Here is a 21616-nt window from a genome sequence, read left to right on the forward strand (position 1 = left end):
GCAGCCCCCGACCCACAAACATCTGCCTCCCTCCAACTAGAAACCCTTCACGTTGGCCAAGAATCACAGGCAGCCCCCAACGTGCCTGCAGACACACGATCACCCAGCTCAGTCTGCAGCGTGTGACGTCCCCAGGCCTCATCTCCTCCTTGGTGGAGTGGGGGAGGCAGAGGACAGCCACCGTTTTTTTCTAGTGGTTAGAGCTCTTTCTAATACCAACTATGGCCTGGAGCACTTCACTCCCTTCCAAGGCCAGGGTTCCACCATCCTATTTCCCAAACTGGCCTCTACACTTCTCAGGAGCAGTGGTAGCTTGGTGGTCTCCGGCTCCAGGCAAGTGCTCTGCACACACCGAGCCCAGAAACTGTGGGCTGAAACCATCAGTGGAGGCAGAGGTGGAAGGCGGAAGGTGGCGGTCCCAAGAGCTCCCTGTGGCCTATGACCTACCCTCCTCCAAAAAGGACCGACTCTAACCATGGACAGTGCCTGCTGACCATGGAGAGGATCTGTCAGGGTTTCCCACAGACAGGCAGGTGGGAACAAAACAAAAACAAAACACCTCTACCTTTTTCTTCCGCCCTGCAAGGGGGCCGCGCCGAGGTGCCCGGACCACAGCTTTCTTCTCGGGAGTGAAGTCCTGGGCAGAGAGAAGGGGGCTGAGCATGGCCCCCTTGGCTGACCACTGCTCGGCTCCCATGTGTGTGTCCACCCGCCCACCCACCCATGGACCCAGCCACCTACGCACCTGGTCACTGGTCTTCTCTGACTCAGATGAGCTTTCTGAGTTCTCCTCCTCTGATGGGGACACACTGGCTTGATCCAGGTCACTGGAGGCCTTTCGAGTTCGTTTCGAGACCGACATCTAGAAGGGGAGCAACCCAAACAGATCAACAATCAGAAAGCCTGTGTGGACGCAGAGCTGTCTCCCGCCTGGCCCCTCATACCCCGGAGAAGAGGTGAGGTTCTGGAACCTTTGGGAGGCGGGAGGGACCCTTTTGAGGATCTGATTAAAAACCACGGTTCTTGAACCATGAGGACACTGTGCTCAGCAAGAGAAGCCAGACACAGAAGGACACATCCCGCAGGACCCCACTCCCAGGAGGTCCCCAGGAGTCCCATCCACACAGATGGAGAGGAGATGGTGGGAGTCAGGGTTGGAGCAGGGGGTGGGGAGTCCGTGCTTCCTGGGGGTGGAGTCTTCGTGCGGGGAGATGGAAAGTTCTGGAGACAAGGGTGGAGGTGGTTGCATGACCGTGTGAGTGTGCTTCATGCCACTGAGCTATGTGGTTAAAACGGCAAATGTTATATTATATGTACTTATGCACAATAAAAAAAAAAGAAGGAAAAAACCAAACCAAGTGTCGTTTCCCCAGAAAAAGACGTATGCGTGCGTCCTGGAACCAGACAGAGGTGGCGGCTGCGCAAACGGGGGAGCGGACCACACGCCACTTAGCGGCGCTTTTTAGAACAGCTACTTTGTAAAATGTGAACTTAACCTCATTAAAAAAATGAAAATATACATATACACACATGCATGCATACAGCCTGCATTCAGTTTCAGGGGTTCACGCGTGCCCTGGTGTCCACCCAAAGAGGCCAACGGAAGAATTTTTATGAAGAAAGAACCGAGCTTTAGAAACAGACCTCGACTAGGGATGACCTGGGTCTTCCTAGACGGCAACTGCTGAGTTACACCACACTTTCTCTCCATTTTGTCACACCGGAGAAATGAGTCAGTTCTCGTAACAACGGTCACCTGAGCATCTCCCCTGCTCCATGCCCTGTCCCCCTAAAATTCCTGTGGTGAAGCCCTGACCCTCAGGACCTCAGAAGGGAACAGGGTTTGGAGACCGGGATCTTTAAGGATGTAATTAAGTTAAAATTATGTCACTGGAGGGACCCTAACCCAGTATGACCTGTGTCCTCCTAAGAAGAGGAGGTCAGGACACAGACACACAGGAAGGGACGGCCACATGAGGGTGGTGGGCACCATCCGCATGCCGAGGAGAGGCCTCAGAAGGAACCAGCCCTGCTGACACCGTGATCTCAGACCTCCCGCCTCCAGGAGTGATCCGTGCTACCTCTGTTAGGGCGGCTGGCATACCTGTCCACTCAGGTGTGTCCAATGAAAGATAAGGCCCCTACCGTCACACACCACATGTTTCCATCAGGAGAGGCAAATTGAAACATTCCGTGTGAATCTGTGGTTACTCTTCTTCAGGGGCGGTGGTCACGGAAAGCTGCCAAGAGGCCAGTGGGAAGAGGGACAGAAGAGACAGCAAGTACAAAGCCCCACGGATGGAAGGCAGCATGGCTGGTGAGGGGTCAGGGAAAGGATGGGGATGGGGTCTGGCTGGGGCCAGACCTGCAGGGCTGTGTGGGCCAAGTCTGGAGCCTGGCCCCACTTCACGGGCGGCCAAGCCAAAGCCGGTGCACTGTACACTCCCTGCTCCCTCTGGGGGCAGAGGTACCACATGCTCTCCCTTCTCAGCCCAAGGGTGCAGGACTCTCAACCTGGGCACTCAGGGAGTCCAGAGTTTGCCAGTTTGCATTCTGTCAAGACTCGCGAGGCAGTTCCAGGGTAAGCGCTTCGAGCTGGAATGTGGCCTGGTTCCCCAGACAAAAAGGCAGGAATCACGGGGACTAAGATGACCCAGGATGACGTCCACACGCCAGGGTACAAAGGGAGGCGATGGGGAGGGGCCCCAAGCAGTGAGATCTTGGAACCCCAGAGAGAAGAGACCCCAGGCGGCAGGCAGGGCTGAGCCACCAGGGCTCGGGGCTGGAGTCAGGGTCTGCCGTGTGGTCCTCATGAAGGAAGTCTGCCATGGATCCGTTCAGAGGATAGATAAGACGAGTAGAATGTGGACCCACAAAAACACACCGACAAGTTAATGCTAACTGAAGAACGAGAACATAGAAAGCCAGCCGGGCAGGAAAACCGCAGCCCCTCGTGGATTGGGAAAGGAGAACCACGATGTGCTGGGACCATGGGGCTACCAGGCAAAAGGATTCTTAAGTTCTCCCTGCTGTGGCTAAAAGGCGTTGCAATAAGAACTTAGATCTGTTTAATGCAAAGTTGGCCAAAAAAAAAAAAAAAATCTGAGTAAATACTGACTTAAAAATGGGGGTTTACCTCTAAGGGGTGGCATGGTGGGGGGGCTGTTTTCTACATGTTTCTGTTTAACGTCCCCAGCAACTATAAATAGAAATAATGGGGAACTTTAAAAAATAATGCCATTATGTCATAAAAATTGGGTAAAAACCTAAATGCCCGACAGTCTCGATAATACACTGGGTAGAAACCATCCACATCGTAGACTACTTCTCAGCTGCTGAAGATCACGACTTACTACCGTACATAACGACAGAGAGACGCTCAGCATTTCACACACAGAGCGTGTGCACAATCGCCAATTCTGGGCTTCACGCAGCCGCCCCGTGTGTGAGGCACATGTGGGATCGTGGAGAAACACATCAGGGTGCATCCCGTCCCTGGCACGGAAGCCCCCTGCGCAATGTGGGCATTTTCTATTAGCTTCTCCACACTTTTCACACCTTTCAACTTACAAGAAGCGTGGTTGATCTTTATGAATGAAACCGAAAGCAAATGTTATTTTTATAAATAATAAAAAGAAAGCCTTACTGTGTCAAAGAAGTTGATGATAAATCCTAGTCCTTTCATTCTGTACCCGAATGTTTAAAAGCAGTGAAAAGGCAGACAAGGCAAGAAAGAGACTATCTCCAGGAGAACCAAACACTCTCGTCCCCTCAGGAAGCCACACACACCTGTGCTCCACAGTATGTTCACAGCAGCCGAAGCGGACACAACCAGATGTCCATCAGCTGATGAACGGATACGCACAATGTATCCACCACATACGGGCACGTCACTCGGCCGCAAACAGGAGCCAGGTGCCGACACGCGCTGCCCCAGCAACAAGCCCTTAGCTCACGACGCTCAGGGAGGGAACCAGACACAGAAGGCCACACGGGGTGTGAGTCCACGTGTGTGACACGTCCAGAACAGGCTCATCCACGGACGGGAAGGGGGCTCATGGGGGCTGGGAAGGAACGGGGAATGACTGCTAACAGGGACAGGGGTTCTTCTGGAGTCATGGAATGTTCTGGAATTAGCCAGTGGTGGCGATTGCACAGCTCCATTCATGTACTAACCACCAGTGAATTGTGTATTTTGAAAAGATGAGTTTTGTCGTATGTGAATAGTATCTCAATTTTTAAAAAGCATGTTAAAAAAAAAAAAAAGCATGTTAAACATGCAGAAAAATTATCTGCATGTTCAGGCTAAGGGCATAATTTCAGCTAGCAGGCTCCTGGGAGGGATAAGCCGAGAGCAAGCGCGTGCATTCTAGTTCAGCCAGTATCTGTTCAGTCTGGCTGGTGTTGAGTAAAAGGTCGGGCTAATACAGGAAAGCATTTCAACTTCATACTAGAGAGCCACGCTAAGCACACAGCCTTCCCCCGAGATGATAATCTACAAAGCGGAAACGGTAATATCTACTGGGCAATATTATAAAGGTTAATAAGATGACGCATGTAAAAGAATAACAAATAAAAATAAATAATAAAATAAATCAGAATGAAACCGTGTATTAAACACAAGAAGGCAGGACAGAGAGTGCAGGATGCCAAGGCCTCGTGGGGGAGGAGGAAGGGCCAGACTGTGGCTGGCCTCCCCGCCGCCCCCCCAGACCAGGAGCTCCCGCCCCGCCCCTCCCCTACCTTCAGGGCTGCCGCCTTCCGCTTCAGGCCACTGTTGTCACTGCTTTTGTCTGAGTCTGAGTCACTCTCCATCCTGTCGCTGGCCGCTGTGGCGGTCACGGCTGTGACGGCCATGACCCCTCGGACCTCTTCGTCCTCGCTCCCGCCTGCCGGGTCGGCTTCAGGGGCCTCGCTGTCAGAGGAACTCACCGGCTAGGGGGAGGCGGGAGGTGGGGGACACAGACCATGAGTCACCATCAAGCTGGAGTGGATTTCCCAACCAGGACGGTGACCCAGGGGACAGAACCCATGGCAGGGCTCAAATGTCAGGGTCTGACCTCCTTGCTTTCCAAACTGGGGGCCTACGGCCCAGAAAGCCCCAAGAACAGAGGCTGGAGGGCAGGATGACACGTGCAGTGGGTGCTAGGATTACAGATCAAACCTCAGGCCAGTGACCTAGCCTCTCGATGCCTCAGTTTTCCAACCTGAGCAATGGGGATGGCACCATTTTGGCCTCACAGGGCTATGGCCAGGATGAGGCAGAAGTGGGATGTGACATACTGAGGACAATGCCCAGACTGGCCAGAGGTCCAGCAGAGTCAGCTTTTCTGTTACTAACACTCTCATCGTTATGAACACAGGACCTCCGGGATTGACCTGCCAGGCATGGCGATTTCTGTTTCACCCAGCGTGCCTGCTTAGGGAACAAGAGCCACGGAAACAGCAAATGCTTACAGGGCACCCCTTCTGAACTTGCCCTGCACCGCGCTTAGGACGCACTTGGCCAGCACGTGAGCAGGGGCCTGTGCCAGGCGCCGTGCAGGGTAGCCGGTGAGCCCATACGTGCAAGCACAGCACGGTCCCTGCCCCTGGGGGGCTTACAGTCCAATGGGAGAGGCCAACAGGAGACACTGCGGCAAAATAATGCCACACTGTGGGGACAGGGAGAGAGGACAGCACCGGTACGTGGGTGCTGAGAGATTGGGGAGAGGTGGGTGTGCAGCGGCAGGAGTGTTTTGAAGTGCGTTTTAGGGGAGAAACTTGGAGGGTGTGACGTTTTAGCAGGGAAATTGTCCGAAGCATGCAAAGGGGCAGGGGCTAGATGCATTCTGGAAAGCAGCAACAGCACAAGGGCAGGTGCCCCCACGAACTGGCGAGGTCAGTGTGACTGGTGTGTAGTGAGAGAGAGGAGGACGGGGCAGAAGAAGGGTTGGCGGGCCGGGCTGGGGCTTATGCAGGGTTCCGGAGGGTCTAGGGGACCCAGCAGATGGCACAATGACGGCCAGGCCCCAGGGCTCACTCGGGCCAGTTTCTGAACTTGTTCTGGATGTCTGATGTTTGAGGGAGGAAAACGACGAGCCCTGGTCATTTTCAGCCACCAATCGGTCCAGTGCGTGCTGCGGAACACCCAGCGTATGCAGCCCTGGGCTGAGGGCCGGGGCTAGACGCAGCCGGACGGCATCCCTGTCCACATGCTAACGGGGAACAGGCAAGGAATGCAGAGCTACAACGTGCCACGAGACGGGGTGCCTGTGACAGTCCTGGGGCACCCAGTGCAGCCAAGCCCGAGTATAAAACCTGATCGTGTTATTTCATGGTACTTCTTTACTGAATAACTGATTTTTCTCTTCTTTTTTTTTTTTATGAAAGCGATTGAGACTTTTTCGCAAACAAGGCCAACTTCCACCTACTGACGAACACAACGTGGGTCGGCTACAGAACGGAACACTACTCGGCCACAGAAAGGAACGGAGCTCTGACACAGGCTACCGCGTGGATAACCCTCCAAAACATACTCAGGGAGAGCAGCCGGAGGCGAAGGACCAAATAGGATTCATTTACGTGCAATATCTGCAATGTGCAAATTCACAGAGATAGAAAGTTGATCAGTTCTCAGGGGTAGGGCGCCCAGGCAGCTCAGTCAGTAGCACACACCACTCTTGCTCTCAGGGTTGTGAGTTCAAGCCCCACATTGGACGTGGAGCCTACTTAAAAAAAAAAAAAAAAGTTCTCAGGGGTTACAGGAAGAGAATTGGGGGTGATAGGTAATGGAGAGGGCGTTTTGTGGGGTGATGGAATGCTCTGAGTTAAATAATAGAGATGATCACAAGACACTATAAATGTATAAAAGCCACAGAAGTATATGCCATTTTAAAATGGCTAAAATAGTGAATTTCCCAAATTAAAAAACAACAACGAGAACAAGTCACATTCCCTTGGTGTAATCACAGCCAGGGATCAATGGGTCGGAGTGGGGCATGCACGCTGGCCAAGAAAAAAGCAGGGAGGACAAGAAGGGAATGACAGCACATGTGAGGACCCCTCCAGGGCCACACCGACTGGACACACGAGGCAAGACCAGGACCGAGGAACAAGGAAAAGCAGAAGCGTGGCCCACTGGGAGCCCAGAAGGAAGGAAACCTGCCAATGCTGGACAGAGGACGAGGCAAGGTCTTGGCAGCACATCAACGTGGAAACGCATTAAAAGAACAGAAATGTGGGTGCCAGAGCGGGGGGCGGCCAGAGGGAGCGGACAGGATGGGACCTGGCCCGTCCATGACCTCCTGTAGGAAGGCCCCAGTCCTTCCCTGACTGAGGGGTCCCGAGCCCACCCAGCCTTCACGTGGTCGGGTTAACAGGTGAGAAAAATAAAGGCCAGGTGTTGGCAGGACCTTGCACTCAGCACCGAGCACCTTTTCTCTCCCCTGTAGTGCAGTGATAGGGCTCGATACGTACAATGTTTGACAAGACTGAAGGATGTAACACTAAGTAGGTCAGGCCCCAAACCTAAAATGCTGGGAAAGGATAATCTTGCTTTCTCGATGGACTTCCATCATGCCTCCTGCCAGGGAGCGGGTTCTCTTCACAGCAGCCCTGGAGGGGAGCAGGGAGACGTGACCCCTGTTCTCCATGGTGGGGGTGGCACAGCAGCTTGGAGGCTAAGTGACTAGGCCCACGGCTCTTCTGCAGGAAATGGGTCAGCTTCATGGCAGTCAGAGCTGTCACTGGTTCAGTGTGAGCCCCCACCCCAAGCTCGCCATCTCCTCTGGATGTACCAGATACGAATTGTCACCCTAATTTTGCAGACGAGGAAAAGGTGGTGTGACAGCTCAGGATCACAGAGAATATGTGACAGAGGCGGGATGCCAGCCAGGTCTGCCTTGGCCTCTAAGCCTGGGCCACTGGACGCAGCTACTGCTAATTAAAACTCCTCCTTGCTTCTGCCAAGCTCCCAACTAACTCGGGTCCAACTTGCGCCTCTCACGTCCCCCCAGGTGGCTGAGGCGAATGGGCCTGTCCCACAACTGGGAAAACGGACTCTCCGGGAAGGTAAGTGACTGGCCCTAACCTGTGCCTGTAGATAAAGCCGGGAACTCTGGATCTCCTGGGGTCAGCCCACGGAATCTAACTAGGTTTGGGGAAATTCTGTCCACACAGAGAAGCATGGGGCACAGAGAGGAACCAGGAGACAAAGGCCAAGAGCCAGCTGACCTCCAACCATCCCGAGCCCGATGGTCAGGTAAGGGAGGTGAGCATTCATTTCTCTCACTGCCTTAACGGATCAGGAGGGTGACTGAGGGGGAAAGGAAAGGTCACATCCAGCCTGGCCTCATTTGCAACTAGCACCTTGTCACCTGTTCAACACTGTGCCTGTGCTAGGTGCCTGACGTGCGTTTGCTCACGGGGCTCCCCCAGCAACCCTGTGAGACTCTGACACTACCATGACCCTCTGCCTTAAATGAGGAGACTGAGGCTCAGAGAGGCGATGTGGTGCCCCAAGGTTCACAGTAAGCAAGTGCTAGAGCAGGGACTCGAACCCAGGTTCCTGCCCTCACACCGCAGGGCTCTTAACCCCAGACCCTAAGGTGCAGAGATTATTCTTGGGGCCCTCTCCAGCCTGGGACATGGGAGGCCTGGGCTTTAGTCCCAGCTCACGCTCACCAGCTTAAGAACCGTGGGCAGGTCCCTGTCCCCTTTCCTCTATTGGGGGACAAGCATGTATTTCTAGGATCCTTCTAAGTCAGTGGTTCTCAACCAGAAACGACTTTTGTTCTCTTGGAGGCATTTGGCAATTCCTGGGGACATCTGAGGCCGCCAAAACTGGGGTGCTCCTGGGTTCAAGTGGGTGGGGGCCAGGGATGCTGCTAAACACCCTACAGAGCCCAGGACCCCCCCCCCAACCCCAGTCTAGAATGATCCAAGCACAAATGTTGAAAAACCCTGGTCTAGGTCTAAGAAGTCTCAGATTCTAGCTGGGTCCCTCTGGGCCTCAGTTTGCTTATCTGGAAAATGGAAAAGATGCTACCTGCCCAGGCTACTCTCAGGACTACTGTGTGGACCAAAGTACAATGAAGTTGGAACCACACTCAGATACCACTTTCCACCTCCCACCTTGGCAAGGAGATGCGGAAACAGGGCTTGCGGTCCCCTCTTAGTGGAAGAACCAGCTGAGTTAAGGCTGTCGGAAAGAATGAGTCTGTTCTCTGCATGCAAACCAACAGTCAAGATATATTTTTGGGGCACCTGGCTGGCTCAGTCAGTGGAGTGTGCGACTCTTGATCTCGGGGTCATGAGTTTGAGCCCCATGATGGGTGTAGAGCTTATTAAAAATAAATAAGTCAACTAAAAAAAAGATATATTTTGGAAAACAATAAGCAAAATTAAAAATCCTATGATTTAGAAGGGAAAGCTGCATAGGATTTCCTATGAATACAGAAGCTCAGAGGATGTACAAGAAATGAGTAGCTATGGCTATCTTGACAAAACATCGCAGCAGAGTGACCGGGAGGCAGGGCTGACTTCCCACTATCCCTGCACGCCTTTGTATCTTTTCAATTTTGCACCACAAGTCTGCATTCCCCTTCAAGATGGAAAGAGAAACGAGAAATCTGAAGGCTGAACAAAGAGACCGCTCAGGTACCCGGACAGCGCTGCTTCCGAGAGTGTGCCTGTGGCCTGGCTCCGTCAGAAACATCTACGTTGATGTGTGGTTAGGAACACCTTAACACTTCAGGGGTCCCAGGCCTGAGCCCCTGAAACCCAAACTTCCATGGGTGGGGCCCAAAAATCTACACCTCGAACAGACGTTCAGTTTGGAGCCACAGGCTTGTTAGAGAACCAAAGAGCAAGACAAGCTCTCACACTTAACAGCTACTTCTCAACCTGGGGAGTCTGTGTGGGGCCAGTTTAATGTCAAGGCTGTACCATTTTTGAGTTTATTTCCTCGAGGGCAGGCATCTACACAGCACTTAGCAAGCCGTGGGTGTGCAATAAATATTAAAAGGTGTGATGATTCACCAGCAGTAATAAGCTTAGGACGTAACCAACAGCACTTGAACTGGGGCCAGAAAAGGTTCACACAGAACCCAACTGTCTTGAAGACCTTCCGACCCATTCACCCACCAAGCCGGGAGACCCGGCGGGCAGCAAAGGGGGAACCTCCTTCTCCTGGACCCATCTGAGCAGGTAAAAGCAGACCACCACCAACATCCACTAAACGTGAGCCTGGCCCCCTGAGAAGGGGGTGCCAGACCCTCAGCGCTCAAGAGACACGTGGTGAGCAAACCCTGAATTCTGGACCGTGAGCTCCCAGGAGGCCAGAACTGGGTCTGCTTCATCTTGGACTACTGGTCCCTCGATACAGCAATGCCTACCGGATCAGTGGTGGCTGAGCTCACGCACACCAGACCCTCTCCACCTTCTGCGTCCCTCCCCACAGACCAGACCGCAGGCCCTTTTCTTCCCTTGGCCTCCCAGCCAACCTCACACCCACCCCTCCTGAAGCCAGACTACTCTGCGTCCCCGTGCCTCCTGCAGAAATCCCAAAAAACGGTGGCTGAAAGCAGAGCAGAGAACCCCAGCCCAGCCTCCCCTCATCTGCATCTCTTCCTAAAATGCCTAGAGCAAGATAGCTCTTTGCCACCTTTCTGCAGCCTTCCAAGGCTTTCCATGAATTTCACTTCAACTCATAAATTCTTACTCTGAACATTTCCTGACACTGATTGGCCACTGAGATGTCATCTTTGTGGTCCTTGGCACTTTTTTCCCACCTCAGCAAGAACTCTCACATCTACTAACCATGGCCTTTCCCAAGCCTAAAATCTGGCAGTAACAGGGGAAGGGAGGAGTGTTATTGACAGAAAAAGTTTTTTTCCTGAGAAAACAAAAGGTTTTTTAAGAGCTATAATAATGCTATTATAAATCCAAGCTAACTATAGAGCATTGGGTTTCACCAGGGGTGACCCTCCAGCCCTCCACAACGCCAGGGGTACTCATCAATGTCTGGAGAAGTGTCTGGTTGTCACAACTTGGGGGGGTCACTACTGGCATGGAGTGGGCGAGGCCAGGAGTGCTACTCGACCCACTGTGCCCAGGACGCCCCCGGACACCCCAACAGAGAACGGTCAGCAGTGCCAAGGGGGAATAAGCCCTTGCTCCTTTTCTAAGACACAATCTAGAACCACCTGTGGCACCCAATGCATGCAAGCACTGGGCACGACCTGGGCTCCACAGACACCACACCAGTCATTCTCCATCCCCAGGTACTCACCAGAGGAGCGCTGTAGCTGGCGTGGGGATTGTTCTGGATCTCCCACAGTCCCTCATTGAAGCCTTTCCTCTTGTTGGGTTTCCCGTACTTATCTTTACATTTGTCGTAAGGAAACAGGTCCTTGGGTCCCAGGAAGGCTCTGGAGAAAGGAACCATGGGGCCAGTCCCAGGTGAGTCAGGTCACCCAGGAGGCACCAGGTGGGAAACTCGAGCCCCACCTGTGGACACTTACGTTTCGTGTGTACCAAAGAAGAAAATAGGGTACTTGTTGGGCGGGGGCTTCACGGCACCATCGGCAATGTCATCGATCTGCAGTGAGAGGCAGGTCAGGGGGTGGCTGGAGGACACCTTCACCCACTGACCCAGGAAATCACCAAGAAATCAGCTAAGTTACTTGAGGTAAGCATGCTTCGATTGAGGGAAACACATCACCTTCCAGTTAGGCATCTGCATTCTTCTAGGAAACCCCCCCCCCTCTGTGCACACCTGTCCCCTCCCCCCAGAGTGTTCTCTCTGCCTCCAGGGCAGATGCTTCACCTGAGCAAAGCTAAATATGGTCCCCTGAGCAGCCAGGATGTGGGGCCAAGCTCAGCTTCTCTACACTTCCAGGACCCTCCCACGGGACCCCTCCCGCAAAGAGGCGATCGGTGGTCGGTCTCCCAGAGGCAGCAGCTGGCAGCTCCAAGGATGCAGAGGGTGGGGGGTGGGCTGCAGGAGACAGGCCCTGAGCATCCAGGAAGTCCCACCCTCTCCCTACAGGCCCATGGGCCCCGGCAGCTGTCAGTCACCTCCCCACAGGAGGCTAGCAGCCCCTTCACTTCCAATCAGGTGCTTGGAAATGTTCCGGGCTTAGAGAGCTGGCAGGAGGGGGGACGGAGAAGAGAGAGAAGCTGGTACTCTGGAAAGAAGGGAAGTGCCCGTAAAGTTTCATGGCTCTAGTGTCCCCCAAGAAAATAAGCCGAGCAAATGAGGTTAAAGTGAGTTTTCTGGTCCCCATTAATCCCTTCCCATCCTCCACTATGCCTGGGGGCTACTGGAACCTTCCCTGCCTCCCTCACCCAGCCTCCTTTCTCAGTTCTCTGGGCTTTTCAAAGTCCTTGGTCCCCGGGCATCAGGCATCCATCCCAAGCATCCCACTCCTGCACAGAAGCTTCTCCAAACTTCATCACCCTGAGAACTAGCCTGCCACGCCTTCCAGGCCCAGCTTCTGCTCCGGCCTCACTGAGGACCCGCCTCTGAGCCTGAGGCTCAGACATCCTAGCAGCAGCACCAGCTCCAACTGTTCTCAGGACCGCCCGGTCAGTGTCCCTTCCTGGCCTCCTGTGGCAACCTCTCTGCACCCAGACCCCCAGCTTTGCGTGATGCCCTTCTGCTTACTCCCAACAAGCAGGGAGCGAGGCTGAAATCTCCAGCCATCTCACAACACTGCCTGGGCAACTCCTGTGCTGCTTCAGTTCCAGCCTCATCCTTCCCATGCCCCCTGCTGCTGCCTGGGCCTCCCACCCCCACCCCCCAAATTCCTTCAATCCTGTCATGCATATTCCACCAGCCTAGGTTCTGGGGCAACTTTATCCCTAAGACCTGGGGATGACAACCTCCAGGTCCCTCCTCCACACTGGCCTGCCCTGGGTAGTGCCTGGAACTGCACTCTCTGGGACTTTCAGACTCAGGACGCCCTTCAGACCTGTACCCGTCAGACCCTCTGGGTCCCCTGGATCTCAGCTTCTTCTACAGGGGATCCCCGAAGTCCCCTTGGCTCAACTCCTTCCCTCAGATACTCTCTCTTTCGGGCCTGAGCCCGAAAAGGTATCTGATTCAAGTACCAGGGAGGACCACTCCAAGATCGCCCTCAACCCCACACCCCAGCCAGTCTCCTCCACCAGAGGAGTGGGGAGGGGGTCCTCACAGGGCACTAGCCCCCAGGGTCCCTCAAGCAAGTCTCATTCCAAGCCCTGGTCCCTGACCCCCCACATTGTCAGATGAGTCCTCTCAGCACCAGTAACCCCGTGAACACAGTCGCCAGCACCATTTCCAGCCGCAGCCTCCCTCAGCCCCCTCAGCCTTAACTCTCAACCCCTCTCCCTCACTGCATCCCTCATCTCTAGCCCGCCCTCACACATGGCCTGGGGCCCCACGCTGAGCTCTTCAGTCCCGCGCACCCCCCTCCCATCAGTGTGATTCCTCTCCTTAAACCCCATGTTCCTCAGCTCTCCTCACACCACCAACTCCTTCAAACTTGAACCCTGCCCCCTCAGGCGCCAGGTCCCTCAAACCCCACCTCCCTTGGCTCTGGGCCTCCCGGCGGCTCCCACACCCCCGGCGCGGGGTCCCTCAGGCGCCCGGACCCCAGACCGCCGCGGCGGGCTTCCTCAGGTCCCGGGACCCCGAGGCCCCTGCGCGGGGCCCCTCAGGCCCGGGGATTCCCAGACCCTGGTGCGGCGTCCCTCAGGCGCCGAAATCCCCAGACCCCCGCTCGGGCTCCCTCAGGCCCGGGGACCCCCCAAACCCGGTGCGGGGTCCCTCAGGCTCCGGGACCCCCAACCCCCCGGCACGGGGTCTCTCAGGGCCGGGAACCCCCAGACCCCCGGCGCAGGGTCCCTCAGGCGCCAGGACCCCCAGACCTCCGACGCGGGGTCCCTCAGGCGCCAGGACCCCCAGACCCCCGGCGCGGGGTCCCTCAGGCGCCGGGACCCCCAGAACCCAGGCTCGGGTTCCCTCAGGCCCGGGGACCCCCAGACCCCGGTGCGGGGTCCTTTAGGCCCCGGGACCCCCAGACCCGCGGTGCGGGCTCCCTCAGGCCTGGGGACCCCCACACCCCCGTTGCGCGCGGGTCGCTGAGGCCCGGAGCCCCCAGACGCCCGGCGCGCGAGTCCCTCAGGCCCGGGGACCCCCAGACCCCTGTTGTGCGCGTCCCTGAGGCCTGGGGACCCCCGGACCCCCGGCGCGCGGGTCCCTCAGGCCCGGGGCCCCTACTGCCCCACCCCCCCGCCTGGCCCATCTCCCGCGCGGCCTCACCCGGGCCGGCCAGTGCGGGTAGCCCTTCATCTTGGCGAACACCAAGTCCCCGGGCTTGAAGGCATGCGGCATGCTGGCGGCGGGAGACCGAGGCCGCAGAAAGCGGCGGCGGCAGCGGCGGCAGCGGCGGCAGCGGCGGCGGCGGCTGCGGCGGCGGCGGCAGCGGGAGGCGAAGCCGGGGGCGGGAGCGGGGCGCCGAGGGGGCGGGGGCGGCCGCCTGGGCAGAGGGCCGGCGCGTGCTTATTGGACTGCGCGCCTCCGGAAGTCCCGCCCTCCGGCCTTCACGGGCGGGAGACGCCGTCGCTCAGGACCACGTGCGGGGATAGAGGAGCACGGGGACCAATGAGAAGAGGGGTTGGAGCAGAGCAAGTTAACGGGATTGGGTAACGGGTAGAGCCAAGGGGCGTGACCCAAAGGCCTAATGGCAGCGGGGCGGAGGTTATGGGAGGTGAAAGGGGAAAGGTGGGAGGAGGGAAACGGAGACTTTCAGGGAGTGGTGAGGCGGGTCGCCAGGCTTCTTTGGGGCGGGGCCTAAGGCAGAGGGGCGGGCCATGAACCTCCACAGAAGGAGGGCTTTAAGTAGGAGGCAGGCCATTGGCTACCACCGAAAGAAGGCTAACTCCGTGTAGGGGGCGGGGCACCGAAAGCCTCCCGCTCCCGGGAGCCGGAGCCGAACAGAGAGTCGCAGGCCATTGGCTACCACTCCAGAAGGCCTCAAGGTAGGGAGCGGGCATTGGCTACCACGGGGGGCGGGGCTGAAGCCGCTCTTCGCCATTGGATAAGGTGATAGAGGTTCAACTCAAAATAGGGACGCGCCGTTGCCGGCCCGAGGGGCGGGGCTCGGGAAAGGGGCGGGGCGTGGGGCGTTCTTGGATAAACAGCCACAGAGTCACCGAGGACTGACTTCTTCACTCACGGAAAGGTTTTGAGCGCTGGGTGTCGGAGCCACAAGATACCCGATATGCCTGTTCTTTCAAGAAAAATGTGTTTCGCACCGCGTGGCCGAATTCCTTATCCTCTGTGCCTTAGTCTACCCACCTATAAAATGGGGTTCCTAATGGTACCAATCTTAGAGGGGCGTAAAACGACTTCATCACCCCTAAAGCGTTGTAAACTGTGCCTGGCCATCAGAAATACTGGGAGCACTAGATGCTGTTACCTGCTCTGTTAATTTCGTTCTAATGAAGACCCTTGGTAGGATCTCGAAGTAAAAGAGCCAGAGTGCTTAAGAAAATGCCGAGTAGTGGGGAAGGGACCAGGGAGGGTTTTCTGGGGGATGTAGTTTAACTAGAGACTCGGAGGGTGCATAGAGATTGGCCAGTAGACTGAAGTGGGTACAGAGAGGGCATTTAGGGCGGTGGGAATAGCAAATGCAAACGTCCTAACTAGAGAGAATGGAGCAAGTGAGTGGGGCAGACAGGTAAGGGGTCCATTGAGGACCTCTCCTAGTCCTTTGTGAACTTTGTGAGAAGTTCGGCTCTTATTTTAGCTTCTTGTGAAAACGTTGGAGAGATTTGATCACAGGGTACAAAGATAATACTTTAGTCTGAAGATACATCTTTAGGCGTGTGAAATATATCTCAAAAAAGACTTTTTTTAGAAAGTTAAACATAGACTTAACCACACGCCAATTCCATCCCTAGGTATCTTTCCAAGAGAAATGAAAGCACACTCCCCACAAAAACCTGTACGCTAATAGTCATCACAGCAGGATTCACAACAGCCAAAAGGTGGAACGACCCAAGTGTCCATCAACAAGTGAATGGATAAAACCAATGTGCGATATCCTTAAAAGCAACACTATTCAGCAATGAAAACAAAAGCAGCACTGACACACACTACCACCTGGATGAGCCTCAAAAACACTATATGCAGTGAAATAAGCCAGACAAAAGGTCACATATTCTCCAACGTCATATGCCAGTTGATGGAATGTCCAAAAAAAAAAGGCAAATCTTTCAAGACAGAAAGTAGTTGCCTTGAGCTAGGGGTAGGAATCCAGAGTTAAATTTATAATTTCATACAAAGGGGAATGAGGTTTCTTTCTGGGGTGATGGAAATGTTCTAGATTGCAAATATACAATGAAATTCGTAGAGTTGTATCCTTAAAACAGGTGAAATTTAGGGCATGTAAATTATCAACAAAGCTGTGTCTAAAAATGATTTTTTGGGCTGAGAAGGGCTAGAAGGTAGCATTATTAGATAAAATTCAGAATGCCCAGTTAAATATGAATTGCAGATACACAACAAATACCTTTTCAGTGTAAGTATGTTCTGTTTGTCTCATGCAATATTTGTGATATACCTATACTAGAAAAGTATTTGTTACACATCCGACAACATGCATGAACCTTGAAGACATTATGCTCAATGAAATAAGCCAGACCCAGAAGGACACATCCCGCAGGACCCCACTCCCAGGAGGTCCCCAGAGGAGTCCCGTCCACACAGAGAGTGGATGGTGGGAGCCAGCGCTGGGGCAGGGGGTGGGGAGTCCGTGCTTCCTGGGGACAGAGTCTCCCTGTGGGGAGATGGAAAGTTCTGGAGAGGGAGGGTGAGGGTGGTTGCAGGACGGGGGTGCGTGTGCTTCACGCCACTGAGCTGTGCACTTAAAAATGGTTGAAAGGGTAAATTTTATGTTACATATATTTTACCACAGTAAAAATAGAATTAACAATAAATATCAAATAGAAATACCGGATTCACAGTTCTTTAAAACTTTAAACTTCAAAGTTTAGAACTTTAACTTTAAAATTGTTAAAATTGTAACTCAATGTTATATAGATCCCATTCAAGTGTTTGATTTTTTATAGAAATTCAGATCTAGGGGCGCCTGGGTGGCTCAGTCGTTAAGCGTCTGCCTTCGGCTCAGGGCATGATCCCGGTGTTCTGGGATCGAGCCCCACATCAGGCTCCTCCGCTGGGAGCCTGCTTCTTCCTCTCCCACTCCCCCTGCTTCTGTTCTCTCTCTCACTGGCTGTCTCTCTGTCAAATAAATAAATAAAATCTTAAAAAACAAAAAAAGAAATTCAGATCTAATGGGGGTGTCTTGTATCTTATATTTGCTAAATCACACAGGGGACAAGTGTGGAAGTTGAACAAGGAATGAGGAAGATGGTGTGGAGGAGCCTGAATCAGGTACAGATAGAGAGACTGAGGCCTGAGGCCCAGAGGGGGGCATGCCTTGCCTGAGGTCAGACATGGAGTCCAGGGGCTCAAATGCCACTCCTGCAGGTCCCCCTTTCCAAAGGCCTCCTGATTCTGTGCATACATTTCCCCCAGACCTTGAACCAGGGCAGAAAACCAAACTCCCTACCCAGACCTCATTGTGCTACATTGAGCAGCTGGGAAATGATGAAGCTTTGATGAAAGCTGGGGCCAGCATGCTTCCAGAAGGTGGGGAGGACCCCCCAAGGAGGCAGGCTGAGGCAGGAGAGGATCCCTGTCTTCCTGCCAGATCAGAGGCCAGTGAAGACAATGGTTGAGCCGTTAGTCATCACCTGTGGAGGTGAGGTTACTTACTGTTCCCTAAGAAATGAGGCCTGGCACGTGGCCAGAACAGGCAAGTTGAAGATGGCACTACCACTGCCCCCCCCAGATCTGCAAGAAACAGCCCCCTCTAACCAGGAGCTGGCCTGAGCACCTACTGTGTGCTGCAGGCTTGGTTCCCAGTTTCCTGGGGGACTATCATGAGGAAATATTTACTACCCACTTAGCCAAGTACAATAATGAGTAACATTTAGGGGCGACTGCCTGGCTCAGTCAGTAGAGCACCTGACTCTTGATCTCAGGGTCAAGAGTTCAAGCCCCATGTTGGGTATAGAGATCACTTAAAAATAAAATCTAATAAAATCTTCAAAAAATCAGTAACATTTATTGTGCAGCCAATATGTTCCAGGCCACATTATTACTTTTTATAGTTTTTTAAAGTTTTTTTTTATTCATTTGAGAGAGAGTACGAGCAAGAGAGAGAAAGCACTAGCAGGGGTAGGGGCAGAGGGAAAGGGAGAAGCAGACTCTCCTGCCGAGCAGGGAGCCCATTGTAGGGAGCCGGACTCGGGCCTCAGTCCCAGGACCCTGGGATCATGGCCTGAGCCAAAGGCAGACGCTTAATGACTGGGCCACCCAGGCGCCCCCAGGTACCCCTTTTTATAACGTTTTGAATCATTTCCCTAAATGTTTTTTTCTTTCTTTTTTTTTTTTTTTTTAAAGATTTTATTTATTTATGTGACAGAGAGACAGCCAGCGAGAGAGGGAACACAGCAGGGGAGTGGGAGAGGAAGAAGCAGGCTCCCAGAGGAGGAGCCCGATGTGGGACTCGACCCCGGAACGCCGGGATCACGCCCTGAGCCGAAGGCAGACGCTTAACGACTGCGCTACCCAGGCGCCCCTGTTTTTTTTTTTAAGATTTATTTATTTATTGAGAGAGAGAGAGAGCACAAGCAGGGGAGGGGCAGACGGAGCAGACTCCCTGCTGAGCAGGAAGCCCAATGTGGGCCTCAATCCCAGGACACTGAGATCACGACCTGAGCTGAAGGCAGATGCTTGACTGACCGAGCCACCCAGGCGCCCCTATTATTATTATTTTTAAGTAACCTCTACCCACAATGTGGGGCTCAAGCTCACGGCCCCAAGAGTTGCACGCTCCACCAACTGAGCCAGCCAGGTGCTCCCAGACCACATTATGTAGTATGTTATGAACATAGTTAATTTCATTTCCATGTCAGTTATTTGTCATCCCTGCTTTCCAGATGGGGAAACTGAGGCAGAGGGGTAGCACCAGGGGTTTGGATGGCACGGCCACCCCGAGGAGTGTCGGATTCCACTTACCCAAGACCTTCTCCCCACTTGAGCTGTAAGAGTAACATATTCATCTGTTCCGGGCCTGCTCAGTGCCAGGGGAAGTTCCAGTCCCAACCCAGCCTCCTGTACTCTCACGTGGGGTTGGGAGGTGGGGGAATGGGGATGCAGAGTCATAGCCCCCTCAAGACCTATGCGTCAGCACGTACATTTAAACAAGTTCTCCATGGGACTCGAGTGTGCATTATGATTTGAGAAGTACCTCACTGAAGTGTTATTAAATCTGCTGATCCTGGGTTTGAATCTTCTCTCTGCAAGCTGTGGGGATATGGACAAATGTGTTTGGAACTTTGCAGCCTCCCCTATCAATTGGTGAGAAATATCAGCACTTATTTCTTAGGGTCATACAGCCAAGGGGTTGCTTTCCTTACCTATTGTTTAGGTAACAAATTACCACCAACTTAGTGGCTTAAAATAATGCAAATTTATTTTTACCATTTTGCAGGTCAGAAGTCCAAAGTGAGTCTCACTGAGCTAAAATCCATGTGTTGGCCGAATTGTGCTCCTTCTGGAGGCTCTAGGGGAGAATCCATTTCCTTGCCTTTTCCAGCTTCTGGAAGCTGCCTGCGTTCCTTGGCTCAGGGCTCCTTCCTCCAGCTGAAGACATTTTCCCAAAGAAAACATACAGATGGCCAACAGGTACATGAAAAGGTGATCAACTAATTATTAGGAAAATGCAAATCGAAACCACAAACTATCACCTGATACCTGTTAAAGTGGCTATTATTAAAAAGACAAGAAACAAGTGTTAGCGAGGATGTGGAGAAATAGGAACGCTCGTGCACTGTTGGCAGGAATGTAAATTGGTATAGCCACTGTGTAAGGGTCCCTCAAAAGTGTAAGGGTCCCTCAAAAGATTAAAAATGGAAGTACCAGGGGTGCCTGGGTGGCTCAGTCAGTACAGCGTCTGACTCTTGGTTTCGGCTCAGGGCATGATCTCAGAGTGATGGGATCGAGCCCCACGTTGGCTCCAAGCTTGGCACAGAGTCCGCTTGTCCCCCTCTCTCTCTGTCAAATACATAAATAAAATCTTTTAAAATTAAAAAAAAGTATCATAACCCAACAATTACACTTCTGAGTATCTGAAAAAAACAAAAACAAATTTGAAAAGATACGTGCAACCCCCATGTTCACTGCAGCACGATTCACGATGGCCAACTATGGAAACAACCCAAGTGCCCACCGAAGGTTGAATGGATGAAGAAGAGGTGGTATGGATATACAATGAAGTATTACTCAGCCAAAAAAGAATGAAATCTTGCCATTTGTGACAATATGGATGGACCTCAAGGCATTAAGTGAAACAAGTCAGGCAGAGAGAAGCGAACACTACGATCTCTCTTATATGTGGAATCTAAACAAAGAAAGTAAGAAGAAACACAAAGAACCCCACCGAGCTCATAGATAAGGAGAGCCAGTGGGTGGGTTGCCTGAGGCAGGGGGCTGGGAGAAATGGATGAAAGGGGTCAAAAGAGAAAACAAAACCAAACCAGATGAACCAAAGCTACCACCGTGCCCCTCTCACTCCTAAAATATTAACTATAGTTCCTTTATATGATCTGATGCCCAGACACATCCGCATTTCCCCCGTGGTCTCAAAAATACCCCCCCTTTCCTGTACCTGCCCCCCCTTATGTGATGATGCAAACTGTCCCCAGCCCTCCTTGTTCCCAGCGTCCACCTTTTCTCTCTAGCACTTAACACCATCTGCTCTGCCACAGACTTCACTTATCGCGTTGTCTGTCTTCCCAACCCCATCGAAAACACCACGAGGTCTGCGAGGTCAGGGAATTTGTGTTTTCTTCCCTGCTGGTACAGAGCCGACTCCCAGATATGAAGAGTAAGTCATTATAACGTCTGACATTTATTGAAAGCTTTCTGACGGCATCATGACCCTTACAATGGGGTCCTAGGAGGTGGGTGCCAGTCTTATCCCCACTTCACAGGAAACCAAAGCTCTGCAAGGTTTGTGTGGGCTGCACCGGATTCTTCCCTAAATCCTGTGAAGGCCCTCAGGATGACGTTAGGGCGCCTTGGCCCAAGCCCCGTGGGGATGCTCCACAGTGGGTCCCCGGGCCCTCGCTCGTACGACCTCTCCCACATCCCTCAGCTCGTGTGCTCGAAGGAACCACTGGCGCCGGGCACGGGGACGGTCGCTACGGCCCTGAACGCCCCCACACTGAACTGCATGGGGAAGCCTGGGAAGGCTCTCGCGCAGGAAAAAGGTCAGGACCAAGTTCGGTTGGCCGGCCCCGCCCTCTCGGGTCATCGCTTTGGGGAACGCTGTGCAGGGAGCTCGGGCACCGCCTCCAGCGGGAAGCGCGCTCGTCGCCCCTGGCAACGGAGTCCGGAGAAAGCACCGAGTCGCGGCCCGAGGGTGCAGAGCGGCCGCCGCGGGCCAGCGAGGAGCGGAGAGCTAGAGAGGCACCCCCGGCCGATTGTCACGTGGGCGACCGCCTGAAGGCGGGA

At 53.6% G+C, this 21616-nt stretch overlaps 1 protein-coding gene across 4 annotated transcripts in view; it reads right to left on the minus strand.

Annotated features, from left to right (window-relative positions):
* Positions 1-14428, minus strand: part of HDGFL2 (HDGF like 2) — a 20065-nt gene extending 5637 nt beyond the window's left edge. For all 4 annotated transcript variants that reach the window (XM_040629557.1, XM_040629556.1, XM_040629555.1 and 1 more), the window contains exons 1-6: positions 14288-14428; positions 11505-11581; positions 11273-11411; positions 4744-4935; positions 746-862; positions 566-637 (exon numbers count right to left, since the gene is read on the minus strand). In XM_040629557.1, coding sequence (XP_040485491.1) covers positions 566-637; positions 746-862; positions 4744-4935; positions 11273-11411; positions 11505-11581; positions 14288-14359 — 669 coding nt within the window. In that variant the 5' untranslated portion in view covers positions 14360-14428. The remainder of the gene's footprint in view (positions 1-565; positions 638-745; positions 863-4743; positions 4936-11272; positions 11412-11504; positions 11582-14287) is intronic.
* Between the last annotated feature and the right edge of the window lie 7188 nt (positions 14429-21616).

Source organism: Ursus maritimus, unplaced genomic scaffold (assembly GCF_017311325.1).
Source record: "Ursus maritimus isolate PB19 unplaced genomic scaffold, ASM1731132v1 scaffold_14, whole genome shotgun sequence".
NCBI classification, from domain to species: Eukaryota; Metazoa; Chordata; class Mammalia; order Carnivora; family Ursidae; genus Ursus; species Ursus maritimus.